Here is a 17544-nt window from a genome sequence, read left to right on the forward strand (position 1 = left end):
GAATGGCAGCCAACGGATGTTATCCTTTGCATGCATCCGATAAACACACGACGATGTTTCAACACACTTTTCTCGCTGACATTGTTATGTGTAAATTTGAAACAGTGTATTCTGTATCGAATACCACATCGTTATCGACTTTTTGGCGCAAACACATAACGCGACGTACAAAATATTGGTGTTATGCGACCTGACCTATATTGGCTCAATTTTCCAATATGGCCGATACAGGGTACAAAACAAAACGTTAGTCAATACAAATCAATTATTTCTTGCTTTAATGGTACCATTTGGATGAGTTTGTGGTTTAGATAGGTAAATTTTAATAAGTTCTTGCAGTTTCAGTGATCATTAACCTTTGAATTGTTGATAACATTTTGCACCCATGGACAAGAGAGAGCGCATTGCAACTCTCAGCCTTAGCTGAGAGTTTAATCATTGCAACTAAGGTACATTGATCATGACTGGCAGATGACCCCTATTGATTTTCAGGTCACTAGGTCAAGGTCACAGTGACTCGAAATAGTAAAATGGTTTCCGGATGATAACTCAAGAATGCTTAGGCCTAGGATCATGAAACTTCATAGGTACATTGATCATGTTTGGCAGATGACCCTATTGATTTTTAGGTCACTAGGTCAAAGGTCAAGGTCACAGTGACTCGAAAAAGTAAAATGGTTTCCAGATAATAACTCAAGAATGCTTACACCTAGGATCATGAAACTTCATAGGAACATTGATCATGACTGGCAGATGACCCCTATTGATTTTCATGTCACTAGGTCAAAAGTCAAGGTCACAGTGACTCGAAACAGTAAAATGGTTTCCGGATGATAACTCAAGAATGCTTACGCCTAGGATCATAAAAATTCATAGGTACATTGATCATGACTGGCAGATTACCCCTGTTAATTTTCAGGTCACTAGGTCAAAGGTCAAGGTCACAGTGACTCGAAACAGTAAAATGGTTTCCTGATGATAACTCAAGAATTATTAGGCCTAGGATCATGAAACTTAATAGGTACATTGATCATGACTGGCAGATGACCCCTATTGACTTTCAGGTCACTAGGTCAAAGGTCAAGGTCACAGTGGCAAAAAACGTAATCACACAATGGCTGCCACTACAACTGATAGCCCATATGGGGGCATGCATGTTTTACAAACAGCCCTTGTTTAAATAGTCTAAATCTGTATTGAGCTTACATCTTGAAAGAAAGAAATACAGTTTGAAATATTTGAGTATCAGACTTAACTCAAATCACTTGCTATCAAACTTTCATCTGAAGTCAGTAACTATATGGAAAAATATATGTTGTTTTGTTGGTTTCATCATGTATTGCTTTTTTTCTGAAGAATATAATTTCTTCGACATATTTGAAATCTGACTGTATGTTAATGATGCAATTTGTCTTGATGGAAACTTGGTGTGTACTGATATACACATATGATCTTAATGTTTTTCAGTGCCAGAAACTTAGAGTTTGATCATTTCATGATCAAACTTGTGGCTGCCTAGTTTATTAGTACCTGTTGTTTTTGTAATCTTACTTCTGGGTCAATGGTGCAGTAACCGTTAATCATGGTACTGATACCAGGCTAATTCTTAAATTGAATAACATACATTTGGACTTGTTGAACTTAAACTTAGTCCAGGTTATCAGTTTGATATTGAAACAACCTGCATAGTTGTTGACAGCTGTCATTTTTCATTATTGCTGAACGCATTATATCAATGTTAATTCATTTTTATGCCCCCCCTTCAAAGAAGAGGGGGTCTTTTGTTTTGCACATGTCGGTGGGTCGGTCGGTCCGTCCACCAGATGGCTTCCGGATGATAAGTCAAGAACGCTTAGGCCTAGGATCATGAAAATTCATAGGTACATTGATCATGACTGGCAGATGACCCCTATTGATTTTCAGGTAACAAGGTCAAAGGTCAAGGTCACAGTGACTCGAAATAGTAAAATGGTTTCCGGATGATAACTCAAGAATGCTTTGGCCTAAGATCATGAAACTTCATAGGTACATTGATCATGACTGGCAGATGACCCCTATTGATTTTCAGGTCACTAGGTATAAGGTCAAGGTCACAGTGACATGAAAAAGTAAAATGGTTTCCTTATTATAACTCAAGAATGCTTACACCTAGTATCATGAAACATCATATGTACATTGATCATGACTGGCAGATGACCCCTATTCATTTTCAGGTCACTAGGTCAAAGGTCAAGATCACAGTGACTCGAAATAGTAAAATGATTTCCAGATATGATAACTCAAGAATGCTTAGGCCTAGGATCATGAAACTTCATTGGTACATTGATCATGATTGGCAGATGACCCCTGTTAATTTTCAGGTCTATTGGTCAAAGGTCAAGGTCAAAGTGACTCGAAACAGTAAAATGGTTTCCTGATGATAACTCAAGAATAATTAGGCCTAGGATCATGAAACTTCATAGGTACATTGATCATGACTGGCAGATGACCCCTATTGATTTTTAGGTCACTAGGTCAAAGGTCAAGGTCACAGTGACTCGAAACAGTAAAATGGTTTCCGGATAATAACTCAAGAATGCCTACGCCTAGGATCATGAAACTTCATAGGAACATTGATCATGACTGGCAGATGACCCCTATTGATTTTCAGGTCACTAGGTCAAAGGTCAAGGTCACAGTGACTCGAAACAGTAAAATGGTTTCCGGATGATAATTCAAGAATGCTTATGCCTAGGATCATGAAACTTTATAGGTACATTTATAATGACTGGCAGATGACCCCTATTGATTTTCATGTCACTCGATCAAAGGTCAAGGTCACAGTGACTTGAAATTGTAAAATGGTTTCCTGATGATAACTCAAGAATGCTTACGCCTAGGATCATGGAACTTCATAAGTACATTGATTATGATTGGCAAATCACCCCTATTAATTTCAGGTCACTAGGTCAAAGGTCAAGGTCACAGTGAATTGAAAACAGTAAAATGGTTTCCTGATGATAACTCAAGAATAATTATGCCTAGGATCATGAAACTTCATAGGTACATTGATCATGACTGGCAGATGACCCCTATTGGTTTTCAGGTCACTAGGTCAAAGGTCAAGGTCACAGTGACAAAAAACGTATTCACACAATGGCTGCCACTACAACTCTCAGCCCATATGGGGGGTATGCATGTTTTACAAACAGCCCTTGTTTAATGTTTAATTGAATATGTTGGAAATTTTCCAGAATTTGTTAATTTAGTTATTAATGCAAATATTCTAATGTGTTGAATATACATGTATTGGCTACTCCGGTATGAGCCATCCCCTGATATTGCTTATTGTAATATTGCGAAAACACCCGTACTTTTCTTCATTGGATTGGAAAGAATTCATTAGAAGCGATTTTATTGCTGATACAGTTATTACAACTTAGTGTTTATTAATGACCTTCAACTTTCTGATATTGCCAATCCTTGGTGTCGGTTATCACTTCTGAATGGCTCACTTTTGCCTTGGATCTCAGGTCAATCATGCCCTCCACCTCAGGATCCCAGTATTGACTGCCTTCTACACAAATAAATAGCTGTTATAACTATGTACTACTGAAACTACAGTTTCAAAAGTGTGGATTGTCCGGTATTCTCAAACACAACTAAATACGTTTGGGTGTAGCACCAATTCAAGCCCTTGATTGTAATGCCAGTTCACTGTCACTAGGCCATGGACCCACCTCCTTGCTGCCATGTTATTTTTTTTAACTTTGCCTCCTATATCAGTTCATGTGTCAACTCTTTACCACTCAGATATGCACCAAGAAACGTCTTTAGTCCCTTAGAAAATAAAATTCAATTTAAGACCTTTTTTTTATTAGACTCAAAGTGTTTATAACCGCTCAGGTACTGATGAGCAGCAAACAGCATACAACCTGAACAGACTGTGAGTTACCCTGATTATGTGTAGCCATTTCCACTTTGTTTCTGAACTTAAAAGGGTCTAGAAGCGGTCACCTTGTGTGTTTCAGTTGCTAACAGCAACAGGAGGAATGCTAGGAGCCTTGACAGCATTGACAGCTGATTCTGCACGGTCAGCAGGTATGATTTTGACAAAAGAAGTAAACATAAGATTAAACAAGCAAATCCATTGAAGTGATATCCCCCACAAAATAAAGCTTGTTTATGGATAGTTGCAAATCTCTTGATATAAGGTATAATCCTAAAAAAATATTAAAGTGTAGGATACTAGTATGTTATTTTTAATTGGCTTTTTTATTTCCATGTAAGATCTCAGCAACTAATAATTCACATGAGATTTTTTCCCATTCAGGGGAGAGCACTGCCTGGATATTGCCCTTCACATCCGGTGGGTTTGTGTACATCGCTCTTGTGACTATTGTCCCAGATCTGCTGGAGGAAAAACATTTAAAGTAAGTCATCGGACTCATAAGTGATGTATGTGCTTTTAATCTCCCTGGCACCTTGATGTGGAAAGCATATAACGTCAATTTTGACTTCCCAACAATTCTCAACCATCCATCGTAAATTACCAATCTTACTACAGCCTAGCATGTTGTATTTGTCATAGCAAATATCAAACTCATTTAATTGCAAAATGTGCACTGCTTAAACTAGCTGCATTTAGAATTGTATAGTTGTTGTTAAATGTTGTCATTTTTTTCTTTCTGTAATACTTAATGTTTGATTGTAAATGTTTGACTTGCCTGGTTATGTTTACTTGAAGTTTAAAGTGTTTAAATCAGTATACCTTGTTATCAGACATTCAGTATATCTTTTTTACTCAGAACCTTCTGTTTCAAATAATATGTTGCTGAGAAAGCCTTATGCATGTCTTTAAGTTAATCAGAAAGCTGGGTTTTCATAAACCATTCCATGTTTATTTCAGGGAGTCAGTGAAGCAGGTGGTGTGTTTGATATCAGGTGTGGCAACCATGTATCTGGTCTCTTTGGTACATTAGACAGTCCCTCTCTCCTCTCCAAGGGAAGGGTTTTTGAGCCTGGCCCTGTGAAAACGGGGCTAACATGTGCGTAACGTGTTGTCTCAGATAAGCATGTGCAGTTTGCTAAGGCTAATCAGGGACGAAACTTTTCGCTTTTATTGTATTGTATTTTTATTGTATTGTATTTATTGTATTAGTTTAAAGGAGAACTCTTTTAGACAAACATCCAGTAAAGGCAGAAAGTGTCATCTCTGATTAGCCTGCGGACTGCACAGGCTAATTTGTTATGACACTATACGCACATGCATAAAACCCCCTTTTCCCATAGCAAAGCTCATATGTATCTACGTCATGCTGTCATCGAGGCCTTGTGACTTCCTTTACATATTCTGTTGTATATAGAACTGATAGATGCATCCGCTGTTAATGACTTTCAGGCATTATTGTACATAAGTTATTTGAAATTATTATGTAGAGTAATTTTTTCATTTAAAATGATCATGTCGACATGAAAATCCACATAAGAATTTCCAGGGCCTATCTTATATGTGCTAAAGACCTGGGCCAAAATAGTACGCAAATATTGCAAATATTCAATTTCTAATCTAAAGACTATGCTTAAAGCTTAGTTACAAATGTTTGACAGAGAAATTTGTTTGATACACTTTATGAAAATGCTACGACAATTTCTAAAATGCTCCTGTTTGGCTGCACCCTATACCTTTAGTGACACTTTCTTTACCTTTAAACAGGCAGGTATACGTGTATATAAGTTTTTTAACTATATGAGTTTGCGTTATACGGCTAATGTGAGCGACCAGACGAGAAACAGTGGAATATTAGAAATAATGTATGCTTTAACATTTGAATTTGTGTATGGTTGTTCTGCCCCTGTTAAGTATGGTAACCTGAATGTTCAGAAATATGTTTGAATACAAACTGTGTTTATGTTGTGAATCATATTTTTTTGTGATGCAAATATTTCATGTGATGTTGTTGGTTCCGGTGTTTACATGAATCATATATTTTTGTCAAATATATATGTTTGCTCTGAAAATACTGTACATATTTTCATTATCGACGAACCCTTTTTGCACTACTTTAACACAAATAATTGAAATGTATTATTGTTATTATTATATCATGTTACTCACTGATTTAAGCTTCAAACAAAGAAATAAAATACTTATTAAATACCCACCAAACTGTGCAATAAAAAGTACAGAACCTTATAGGAGCAGCATTGTAAAAATATAGTTTTCATTTTATTTGCAAACAATGAATCATGCTAGAAATGATATTATTTTTGCATTGTTGTTGTTATGTGTTCAATAAGCCAATGTTTTATCTGTCTGGTGCATGGTTTTGAAACCACGAAGGGGATAGGAAATTGTTGTTTATGGGCAAAAAACAATGATAAATACAGATATTCTTAAATATAAAATAAATCCCAAGTTTATCATTTTGTAGCATATAGTTTATTATTATATACCTTCTTAAATCAAATCATTCTTTGAATCCATGTTTTTACTCTAAACTTATATCATTGGAGGTTGTAATACACATTATATAATTGCTTATTGTTTACATTTAAATGCTGAATTTCTCTGTTGGTATTTTATATGAAATCCAGGAATGATTGCTAATGGAATGTTTCTTTCCAATTTCAATTTTAAAATGTGCTGCTTTTTGCAAGCCTTTTTATTCATTGATTGTGATATTTGTGATTTTTATTATATTCTGTCCAAGTGTTTATATGCTTTTACGCTCAGGCTGAAAAAATACATTTAAATGATCTTTTGTCTTATTTAGCAAAAACTTGAGGCACACTAGAATAATCATTTCAAAATTGTTCAGAGCAGTTATATTCAAAAGATTTAATCTGCTTGTACTTTGCATGACAAATACAATAACTGATAAAACTGATGGATAAATTGATGTATTGGTTGCACCAAAACAGTATGAATTAAACCAGCGATATTTTGGTGTTAAGTGTTTTTATACCATGTGTTTTCATTATCATGTGCACTTTGTTGTTTATTTGACATGTTATATTTTATATTGAGTTAAGTTATTAAAACTTTTGTATATTATGTAAATTATAAAAAAAATGAAATTTTATCAGGTGCTATTAATAACAAAACAATTGTACAGTTTATGAAATGTTTATTCCTTTTCTTGTTGCATTTATTTTTAGCTCAACTTTTTGAAGAAAATGTGAGCTACTCTACTCAACCCGGAATTGTTGTTCAGGCTAGGTTAAACTCGGTGCATAGAAATCATAGTAATTTCAGTATATTCAATGAGGTTCAGTCATTGTTTAATATTTCCAATAATAAGAAAAATGCTCCCCATTAAGTAACTAAAAACATGAATTCTTCTTCTTCCGGTAAAGGTCAGGAGTCTTGATAGACTGTTATTCCTTTACTCTACAAACCATTACACACAACTTGTCAGTAACTAGGGAATACATATACTTTGTACTTGTAAAACGAGTTGAGCCTGCTGTATTGTAGACAGTTCTTGTTGTTTCTACCAGTGTCTTGTAAACGTATCATCTATTGGTAAGGCAATGTCTACAGGCTGTGTCAAATTTGAGCGTATTAAAATGAATGTTGGCTGATAATAATAGAATAAATTTGTTGACTCTTATTAAAGTTAACAGAAAGCTTTTAATTTCAAACCAAAGTAACTTTCAAAGTGCATTTTTAACTTTTGAAATGTACCCGAAAAAATAGTTTTATAAAAAATGCTCGAGACAATATGGATGGTTTGTTGTTGCCTTATTTATACTTTACTACATTGAATACAATATATAAAAATGTATCAATTAAAATACTCACGCAGGTCCTCTGTTTATGCAAATTTGTAAAAGAAGTTATAAATTGTTGTTAAGAAAATTTGTTTACCTTTTCATTTAATGTGTGGTGATTGTTCTAACACATTTTCATTGCTATTAACATACTTGTAACACAATGTTGTTGAAATCCATCGATACACGACATAATGAAGTGTTTTTGGTGCGTCACGTTGGGTTCAATAACAAAGAAACAAAGAGTATTTGTATGCTTGTCTACCAAAATGTCCACTATAATCTTTTATGGAAAAACAAAGTCTGTTAGATATCACACATATTCTATGAAAACCATATGCCTTTTGCCAAAAGTTATGTGTCTTGATTGTTAGCTATCATGGTTTGTTACAATTTAGTATTTTGTTATAACCGATAGTTATGTATGCATTGTTCCTTTTTTAACACCAAATTACGCATGAACTACCTTATTCTTGTGATTTTGAAATGATACAATTTTAACATTTTTGTGATAATAGCGCTTTGACACATTGGTCAGTGACTTTGTTCTTGTTTGTTTGCAAAATATCAAAATAAAGGAAAGGCATTAAGTTTTAAAATGTGTGTTTATTTGTTTACCACATTTTTTTTTACATACATTATCAGTAAGAATTATGTAGCATCTTGCAGCAATATTCCACTTCTGAATGACTACAGCACAGAAAAGCCATACTGAAATAGTTAGTGGCCAATGAACATTGAGCAGAAAACTTTCTGTTTCTAGTTGATGACTTTAATGGACTTTTCTTCACATAAAACAAGTTCAAAAGACAAGCCAATTTGTTTCTAGATACGTTTACCACCACAATGTAAGACTGAAATACCTGGCAAACGTTATTCCTTTGAACATTATTTTGAGATCCAATCTAATCGTTGTCTTCTAATGTTTGTGCAAATCATACCCCTGGTGTCAAAACTTACCATGCCCCAGTGGTCGCATTACTTTCATAGACTTTCATAGTAACTATAGACTTTCATAGTAACTATAGACTTTCATAGTAACTATAGACTTACATAGTAACTATAGACTTACATAGTAACTATAGACTTACATAGTAACTATAGACTTACATAGTAAATATAGACTTACATAGTAAATATAGACTTACATAGTAAATAACATACATTTTAACCTCCTCAAGGTGCGGATAAGTTTATAAGGCACATACGGAGAGGACATTCACCATAGCCTCCCCAATTGCAAAATATATAAATCAAACATACACTTTAAAAATGTATTCATGTATTACAGTTAATAGTAAAAAAGCATACTTAATATAAATAACAGAATACAAAGTGAACATGCATGGTATTTTGATATAATTAATTTGGAAACAAAGATTGGGCATTATTTAAAAGAAAGTCGTCCATTTTGGCCTTACAAATGTGTGTGCAAACTAAGAGCAGAACTGGTTTTGAACCAAATTAACAACAAGTCATACAGTAAAGTCTCCACCATCAAAAATATTCCTACCAAATTTTAAATATTAGACAATCACTGGCAACATTTCTCAGAAAGGCAAAACATTATATCCAAAATACAATTAATTTACATGTACTAGAGTTATTATTACGATTGTTCTTGGCAACTGGAACATTTAGAAGGAAAACATGTCAATTGAATAGAACTGCATTAAATAGACTGTTTTAACAGTATAGTTTTCCTAGCATTAACATAAATCCAAGTCACTAAATAAGAAAAATGGACAAAAGAGTACAGATGCACTGAACACTATTTTGTGTGGATTTTGTATGTGTTTAATTGCAATTATTTATTTATTTCATAATGATTTGTCTTTAAACCATTTGACTCTGGGTTGCAACAGGTTTATTACAGAACATAGCAAATCTTGGTAAAATTGTCAAGTTTCCATAATATGTGATTTAATTTAACTAATGAATTTCTGACATATAAACTAATGATGCAAATGCAATGACAATAGTTTGAATCAGCTGGGTCTGCAATCCACATCTCCATCTTTGCTGGCTTTCATTTTCTTGAATTCTTCTTGTAAAGTCTTTTCCATATCAAGTATTGGAGGTGGCTTCTTGTACTTAAAAATAAACATACAACATAAAGCAAGTCATTGGGAACATCCTATGTAATGCATGTGCATTAAGTGTCATCCTAGCACAGACACCAACAATTGCTTAAGTATCAATCTACAACACAACACGCAAATTAGTCATATTGATATTTTTTGCAGAAAACAAATTGTTGATTGATCAGTGCAGATGGATGGACTAGGCAATAACTGTAAAATAACAAAGTTTATGGGTTTTTCTTTTATGCATTGGAATTTTCCTCTTTGATATCTATACATCCATTAAGTTTCATGTTGAAATCTTGTATAGTTTCAGATAAAGCCTTGAAAATTTATATCATACAAAAACAACAAAGGGCACAAACTCATATTTAAGAAAGTTTAGGTGTTATGGTTCTTATGCATGACACTTCTCATTAATATCTATACACCAATTAAATGTCATGTTAAAATCTGAAATAGTTTCTGAGATATAGCCCTAAAAGGTTTGTGACAGACAGACATCATACAAAAACAACAAAGGGCAATAACTCTTATTAAAGAAAGTGTAGGTTTATGGTTTTTAAGCATGGTACTTCTCTTCTTTGATATTTACACAACCAGCTTTATCTTGAAATATACCATACTTTTTTAGATATAGCTATGAACAGTTTATGACAGACGGACGTCATAAAAAAAACAGGGTAATAACTCTTATTCAAGAAAGTGTAGGGCTATAGATTTTAGATGGCACTTCTCCCCATTGATATCCACAAACCCATAAAGTTTAACTAGGGAAGTGGATAATAATTCTAAATTCATTATAACCGGTAAATTGCTTATAACCACTGGCACAGCAGATGTTTGAATAAAACCATGAAAAAGAAACGTCCGACTATTATTTGTAATTTAGCTCCATCATGCCGAATTAGGTGTCATGCAATATGCAGCCAGCATAGCTGCCATCCAGCCTGCACATAATCATTACGATCAGGAACAACCCTGCACAGGCTGGTGTGGAGCTACCCATACCCTGTAAAACCCATTTCTTAATCGTACTCACGGAGACTATGAGGGTATTGTTTGCATGTGCCACACTGATAGAGGCCTGCTGCAGGGGTAGATTGCATCTCTCCATGTCAGGGATACAGAACTTCTTGTAGTATCTGTACAAGAACGAAAACATATCTGAATGAGATATGGCAGCTCTCGATGGAAGTGATACAGAATGTCTCAACATAACAACCACTTTAAAAAAAATACGAAAGAATTTAAGTGCAAACACAATTGTCATTTTTCAACAGCACATTTCTAGCATGTGAACATGTATAAGCCTTCCTCTTGGAAAGCTGGGCTTATTTGATGTGCATAGTGTTGTCCCAGCTTTTTGCAGTCTGCACACTTTTGTTTTTATTGAATTTTTAATGGATAGGAAGCTTTTTAGAAAAGAAAATCCAGTCTAGACAGAAAGTATCGTCCCAGATTAGCCTGAAGTGACTGAACAAGCTTATCTCGGACAGCACTTAACACAACACATAAAGCCCAATGTTCCCAAAACAAGGCTTAAAGTATTGTGCAGTATGACAACTTCACGTAAAACATACAAGACTCACTTTTTATTTGAGGTGGTGATGACTATATTGTTCTCTTGATTGCACTGCACTGAGTAGGTTTCCAATGGGTATGGGAGGTTGCGTATCCGCCACTGAAAGGCTGTCGAGGTGTCCTTCCGCACAAATACAGGCTACAAGGAGGTATAAATAGGCAGAGTCTCAATATGAATCAATATACTCTTATTATCCAATGACTATGCAACAAGCAGTAAACAATGACTATGCAACAAGCAGTAAACAATGACTATGCAACAAGCAGTAAACAATGACTATGCAACAAGCAGTAAACAATGACTATGCAACAAGCAGTAAACAATGACTATGCAACAAGCAGTAAACAATGACTATGCAACAAGCAGTAAACAATGACTATGCAACAAGCAGTAAACCAAAACAGCATATGAGTAACTTCAGGTTGTATGCTGTTTGCTGCTCATCAGTATCTTAGGGTTGGAGATGAGTCTTTTTAAAGAATCTATACAGAAAGGTCTTTAATTCAATTATATTTTATACAGGACTAAAAATGTGTCAAAATGTGTATCCAAGCATTAAATGGTTAAGGTTACAGTGTCTGACATATATATTCTATTAATAAAGGGAAAACAGAGCCTTTTTTCTATAATTGAAAACTTTAAAAATATGATTCATTTTTGGATACAGTAAATATTGCGAAGAATAATGTCAACCTTTGCATTTTGCCTACATGCAGATTTTATTGGAAAATTAAAAGCTTATAAGTATTGATGTGGAATACGTGTTGTAAGTTAGAATCAAATCCCTTAAGTCATTACAGCAGAAACTTGCTGGAAAAAAATAGCCTTCTTATATATTGTATATCCTAAAGTCTAAGTCTCAAATGGCCCCTTACTCTCAAACTCCACTTACCAAACTTGGTCTATGCGGCCATTTTAAAATGGGCAATACTTGTTTGAAGTTTAAATCAATTCTCTACAGCCCTTTTTGAGAAAACATGTAACTAAACAAGAGATGTCTTTGTCAGAAACACAATGCCACCTAATGTGCCGCTTTGAAGCCATATATTTGACCTTTGACCTTAAATGATGACCTTGACCTCCATGAGATTCACATGCATGCCAAATATCAAGTTGCTATATTCAATATTGCAAAAGTTATGGGCAATAAGTTTTTCGTCGGATGCACAGACTAACGGACTGACGACAGTTCAATTGCTATATATGCCACCCTACCGGGGGCATAAAAACTGCAACCTGCCTATAAAGTGAGTATGTAGATGTCTAACATAATATGGCTCCTAATTGTGATAAAATTCAACATAGAGAAACCAAACTTTACCTTTGAAGTTATTTAATTGTGGGAAACACATGATCTAAGTTTAACCCTTTCCCCCATAAAAAGCAAAGTAAAAATTGCTATGTGCAAACAGTATAAAACCAGAACAGCCTGTGAGTAACTTGCAGTCTGTTCAGGTTTTATGCTGTTTGCTTCTCATCAGTATCGTAGGGTTGGAACCTTTAAAACTTGGGTCTAGTATGAAAGGCCTTTAATTAAATTTAACTTTCTAAGGAACTACAAACACGTTAAAAATAAGTATCTAAGTGGTAAAGGGTTAATTAAATGAAATCCATGAAGCCATTCCTGATAAACTAGCTGCCCAAAAAACATAAACCTTGAAGCAGATGCTGACAAATGTACATAGAATAGCTTTCCTTTCCTTTAAAAAGTCAAGCTTAAAGTTATCGCGACATATTGAAATAAAGCAGGGATGGATATATTGGATTAAAAAATTGGAAATATAAGTGAGGTATAATAAAACTAGAAAAGTGGAAATGCCACATAACCAGGCTTTTGCTTCACTATTTTTCATATTACAGTGACTGTGACCTTTTACTGGCCGATCCCAAATACAATCTCAAATAAGGGCTTTCATGCAAGCTTGCTATATCCAAAGTTTCAGTTCAAACATAAGATCTTGAGCAGAAAACACCAGTTTGACACGATCACCCACCGACAATACACCATTCTTATCACCAGGCTGTTTTTAATAATGATCACTTCAATTCTTCGATGAATACAAAATTTAAAACTGAAATGAGAAGCTGTCATCATAAAGTTTTTTTAATTGCAAGGGTAGGTGGGTAATATTGTTCCAGCAAAAAGCGATAAATAAACCATGGGATAAAAAACATTTGGTGCAAAAGTGAAATTTTTTCACTGAACATTGTTTAAAAAAAATATTACTTTCTAATGAACACCCATGTTTTAAACCTTTCAAGCTCAAAAGCAAAGTGAAAAGGGCTACATGCAGTAACTAGCAGTCTATTCAGGTTTTATGCAGTTTGTAGCTCATCAGTATCTTAGGGTTTTAAATGAAGTCTTACACAATTTTAATCTATCCAGACAATTTTTATATTTTAGTTGATTTTCTTAGGGACTACAAATGGGTCAAAATGCGTAGCTAATTAGTTAAAGGGTAAATAATGTTAAAAGTACAGAGATTGCTCTACATTGCTCATGCTCTCCACAAGTCCCTCTGTGTTGACACTGCGTGGGGCCAGCTGCTCCCCGACCTCAAACTCCCACCTGCCCTGGCCCCCTAGCACAGACGACCTTCGCCATTTACGCACTGAAAACACCCAATATAATTGTAACTTATATAAGCTACTCTCTGGGACAGAAAGCGCTAAATGCATAAAGTGTCGTCAGAGATTACCATGTACTGTCCCCACATGCTAATCAGGAACGACACTTCCCGCCTACACTGGATTTTCATTAAGAAGAGACTTTCAACATAAAATTCATAGGACTGCACAGGCTAATCTGAAATGAAACAGAATGCCATTGACTGTTAAGGTAGGGAGACATTTGATACAAAGCGACATGCCGTCTAATAACAAAGTTACATTACAATGTTATTTCAAACTGCATGATGAATAACAGTTTCAGTATGGACAAGCTGTTATATGGCCAAAGTTTACCCTTCACCTCTTGACCTTGACATTTGAGGAAGGAACATTTTGTCTTCTATAAATGGTTTACATGTGTGCGTATTTATTTTGTGGCAAGGTTATGACCAAGACAAGAGTTTTTCAGATGTTTTTAACCCTTTCCTCCATCAGAAGCAAAGTGAAAATAGCTTTTTCAACCAGCATTAAACCAGAGCAGCCTGCAAGAAACTTGCAGTCTGTTCAGGTTTTATGCTGTTTGCTGCTCATCAGTATCTGAGGGTTGGAAATGAAGCTTTTAAAACTTGAATTTAGTTAGAAAGGTCTTATATTAAATTTACCATTTTATGGGACTACAAATACGTAAAATATGTATCTAAGTGGTAAAGGGTTAAGGCCAATTTTAACCTTTGACCATTAAGTATGACCTTGATTTTTGAGGCAGGGAGATGGTTATTTATAATTACACATGAAATGTTATCTAATGATAGTTCACATCTGTCCGAAGTTATTTTAAAATCCAGCCATATATGGCAAAGTTATGGCTGCAACAGAAATTACAATGGCCTTCTAGACAGACACACAGCCTCATGAATAGTGTGAATACTATATGCCGCATTTATTGTAGAGTAGAATAACAAAATGTTGTATTTTGTCACAATTCTATTCTTACCGACTAATTCTTGGGTATTTATATCATACTCTTCAGCCAACTCTCTTCCATCTTGCAGAGTGAAATGTAATTTTCTTCTGCCTGGAAAAAGAAACAATACAATGTACAAAATACTGTTTACTACTTGTCTTGAGACAATAAGTCTATGATAGTTATATTCTTTAAGAAAGCTAAATACTGTTGATAAAATAGATCATTATGTCAAAGACACAGATGCCCTTACATAAAAATGGTTGCACAGAAATCCACATGTACCAGTAAGGGTTACAAAACTTGGCCTTATGTTTTATACATGCTTAAAGTTTAAAGGAATTTCTCCAAGCAATTCATGATAAACACTTTTTCTAGCTTGCATGCAGATGCATACAATGATGACAGGGCAGGTAGATTAGCTTGACTTTTCTTTTGAAAACTTTAGCTAAAAAAACAACAAATGGCCATTATTTCACAAAATTTACAGCTTCAATTTATTCATTTTCAATCATCTTAAATTTGCAGTTATTCAGCTGTGAATTTTTAAGCAGTTCGTCAACAAGTTAAGGAGAAGTAACTTGAGATTGCCTTTTGTTCATATGTATTCTTTTTAAAAGGAAAATGGACATTGAGTCAAATATTTATTATTATCTACATATGAGGTATTTTCTTTAGACGTACAGGTTATGTGTATAGAGCCTCTTACATCATACATGCCAGAAGTCCCGATCTTGGCAGGAAAGTCCTGCTTTTTGGGTGTAAGTCCCTGTGTCCCGATGTGACACAATTTGTCCTGACATTCGTAAAAAAGACATACATTCTATAAGTTTACAATAAAAATCGCTATTCAAGCTCCGTCTGGCTTAAATTACCATCGCTAATCACTTTATTGCCCCCTATTTACAAACCATATCTACTAGTTGAGTGATCCAGTTTTGTTTCTGACACCTTATCAGAAATCTACCGGCAAATTAATGTATTTTATCGGGCATTCACAATGGTATTTTAATGATAGGGGTTGCTAATTGCTAGGGATAGATGCATTGCCATGAGTTGAAAGCAGACTGCTCTTGTATTTCATGGTCCAAATCAAGTCTAAAGATACTATTACGCGGTATTCAGTGTATTATACCACCTGAGGGTAAAAAAACTGTCAAAACACCAATTTGGTATATCAAACAAATTGAGCGCTGACCGATACACATTTATGTTTCACATATATTAACTTTCATTTTTGACTGATTTTCAGAGAATAATTTGTATATATTGCATCATTCTAAATTTAGAGTTATTGATGATGGGTTGTATAAAAAAATTCTCTATGTGCGCACATCTCGTTGAACGAATACACATGCCTCTGTCCCATATGAATGTTAAATACAGGCAAGCCACATTTCATGTTATGGATTAATCCGCATAGTGCACATGTGTGTTTACTTCCGTAAAATGGAGAATGTATGTGTTTATGAAATTCTCAAACACATTAATCGTCAATATTTGCCAGAAATTATGAGGTTATGTAAATAATATACTGACTACAGTAAAGGTGGCATGATTGATTGTTTTAGGTGCGCAGCTTTTTTGTTGAATGTCCCAACAGCTTTAATGGGGCAGCACGATTTACCCATATACACCCATATACACTTCCAAATACACCCAAATATGCTCAAAATACCCAAATTCTCATAATTTTGGCATTTAGCGTTAGGGTATTTTTAGCGTAATTGGGGTGTATTTGGGGGTATATTTAGGTGTGTATTTGGGTAAATCCTGCCATCCCTTTTAATGGAATGTCCTGATTTGGGCCTGAAAATTTCTGGCATGTATGTCCTACATATTCAAGTGAAGCTAGTAAATAAAATAAAGGGGTATATATATTATTCAGTGATTTTTTTTTCAAAAAAAGTGGCTGCCAAATTTATTAATAGACTTTCACCATGCATTGTGATAATTCAAGTGAGAAAATTTAAGCAATATCCAAGCATTAGTTAAGGAGGAGATGGGCACACTCAATTTCAGAACGTAATTATTACTTACATATGTTACAAATATAAATAGACCAACTTAATAGTTACAGACACATGGACACAAATAGTGAAAGGCTTTAAACGCCTTCCACTTTCTCAGTCGTACAGTGATCAAATCGGATTGAAGGTAAAATTTGCATTAGCACTCTGTCAATGCCTTCATTATCTTCCAACTTTCTTATAAGTTATAGTTTCTAGATTCTTCCAGAGCCAAATACCATGGTTATTATGTTTTGTTGTTTAGTTGCAAATTAAAATGCCCGGATATATTACCATCCTGAATCAAGCATGTTTTTTGTGAATTCTTCAAAATATCAATCCAAGCCATGGGCGCAGCCATGTTGTTTATTAGATACAGGTTACACTCAAGTATTTTGTACTCGATTAGTTAAGTTTTAACAATGACAAATGTATTCATGTGATTTTATCCATATCTGATAGTGGTTTATACAATATATAGGGAAAATCAACAATAATTAAAAAAAAAAAGGTTACATATACATAGAATCTGTATTA

General features: G+C 34.5%; 2 protein-coding genes across 2 annotated transcripts in view; one reads left to right on the forward strand and one right to left on the reverse strand.

Moving 5' to 3' along the window:
• LOC127861111 (zinc transporter ZIP13-like) overlaps positions 1-8354 on the forward strand; it is a 46900-nt gene extending 38546 nt beyond the window's left edge. Inside the window, exons 7-9 of the mRNA XM_052399491.1 lie at positions 4011-4080; positions 4313-4412; positions 4889-8354. Coding sequence (XP_052255451.1) covers positions 4011-4080; positions 4313-4412; positions 4889-4961 — 243 coding nt within the window. The 3' untranslated portion in view covers positions 4962-8354. The remainder of the gene's footprint in view (positions 1-4010; positions 4081-4312; positions 4413-4888) is intronic.
• Positions 8342-17456, reverse strand: LOC127861112 (protein DPCD-like). The gene is made up of 6 exons (XM_052399492.1): positions 17302-17456; positions 15029-15109; positions 13918-14036; positions 11432-11562; positions 10882-10984; positions 8342-9848 (listed from the first exon to the last, which is right to left on the reverse strand). The coding sequence occupies exons 1-6, from the start codon at positions 17366-17368 to the stop codon at positions 9744-9746; spliced, it is 606 nt and encodes a 201-aa protein (XP_052255452.1). The 5' UTR covers positions 17369-17456; the 3' UTR covers positions 8342-9743.
• Between the last annotated feature and the right edge of the window lie 88 nt (positions 17457-17544).

The sequence above is a fragment of the Dreissena polymorpha genome, chromosome 15, assembly GCF_020536995.1.
Source record: "Dreissena polymorpha isolate Duluth1 chromosome 15, UMN_Dpol_1.0, whole genome shotgun sequence".
Lineage (NCBI taxonomy): Eukaryota > Metazoa > Mollusca > Bivalvia > Myida > Dreissenidae > Dreissena > Dreissena polymorpha.

What these genes read in the sequence shown, in the direction of transcription:
- LOC127861112 (XM_052399492.1), bottom strand. Translation starts at nt 17,368, where the DNA reads ATGGCTGCGCCCATGGCTTGGATTGATATTTTGAAGAATTCACAAAAA. An exon ending in ATCACCACCTCAAATAAAAA is followed by an intron (nt 10,985 to 11,431) that starts GTGAGTCTTGTA and finishes GTTCTTGTACAG; the next exon opens with ATACTACAAGAAGTTCTGTA. An exon ending in ACAATACCCTCATAGTCTCC is followed by an intron (nt 9,849 to 10,881) that starts GTGAGTACGATT and finishes TTTATTTTTAAG; the next exon opens with TACAAGAAGCCACCTCCAAT.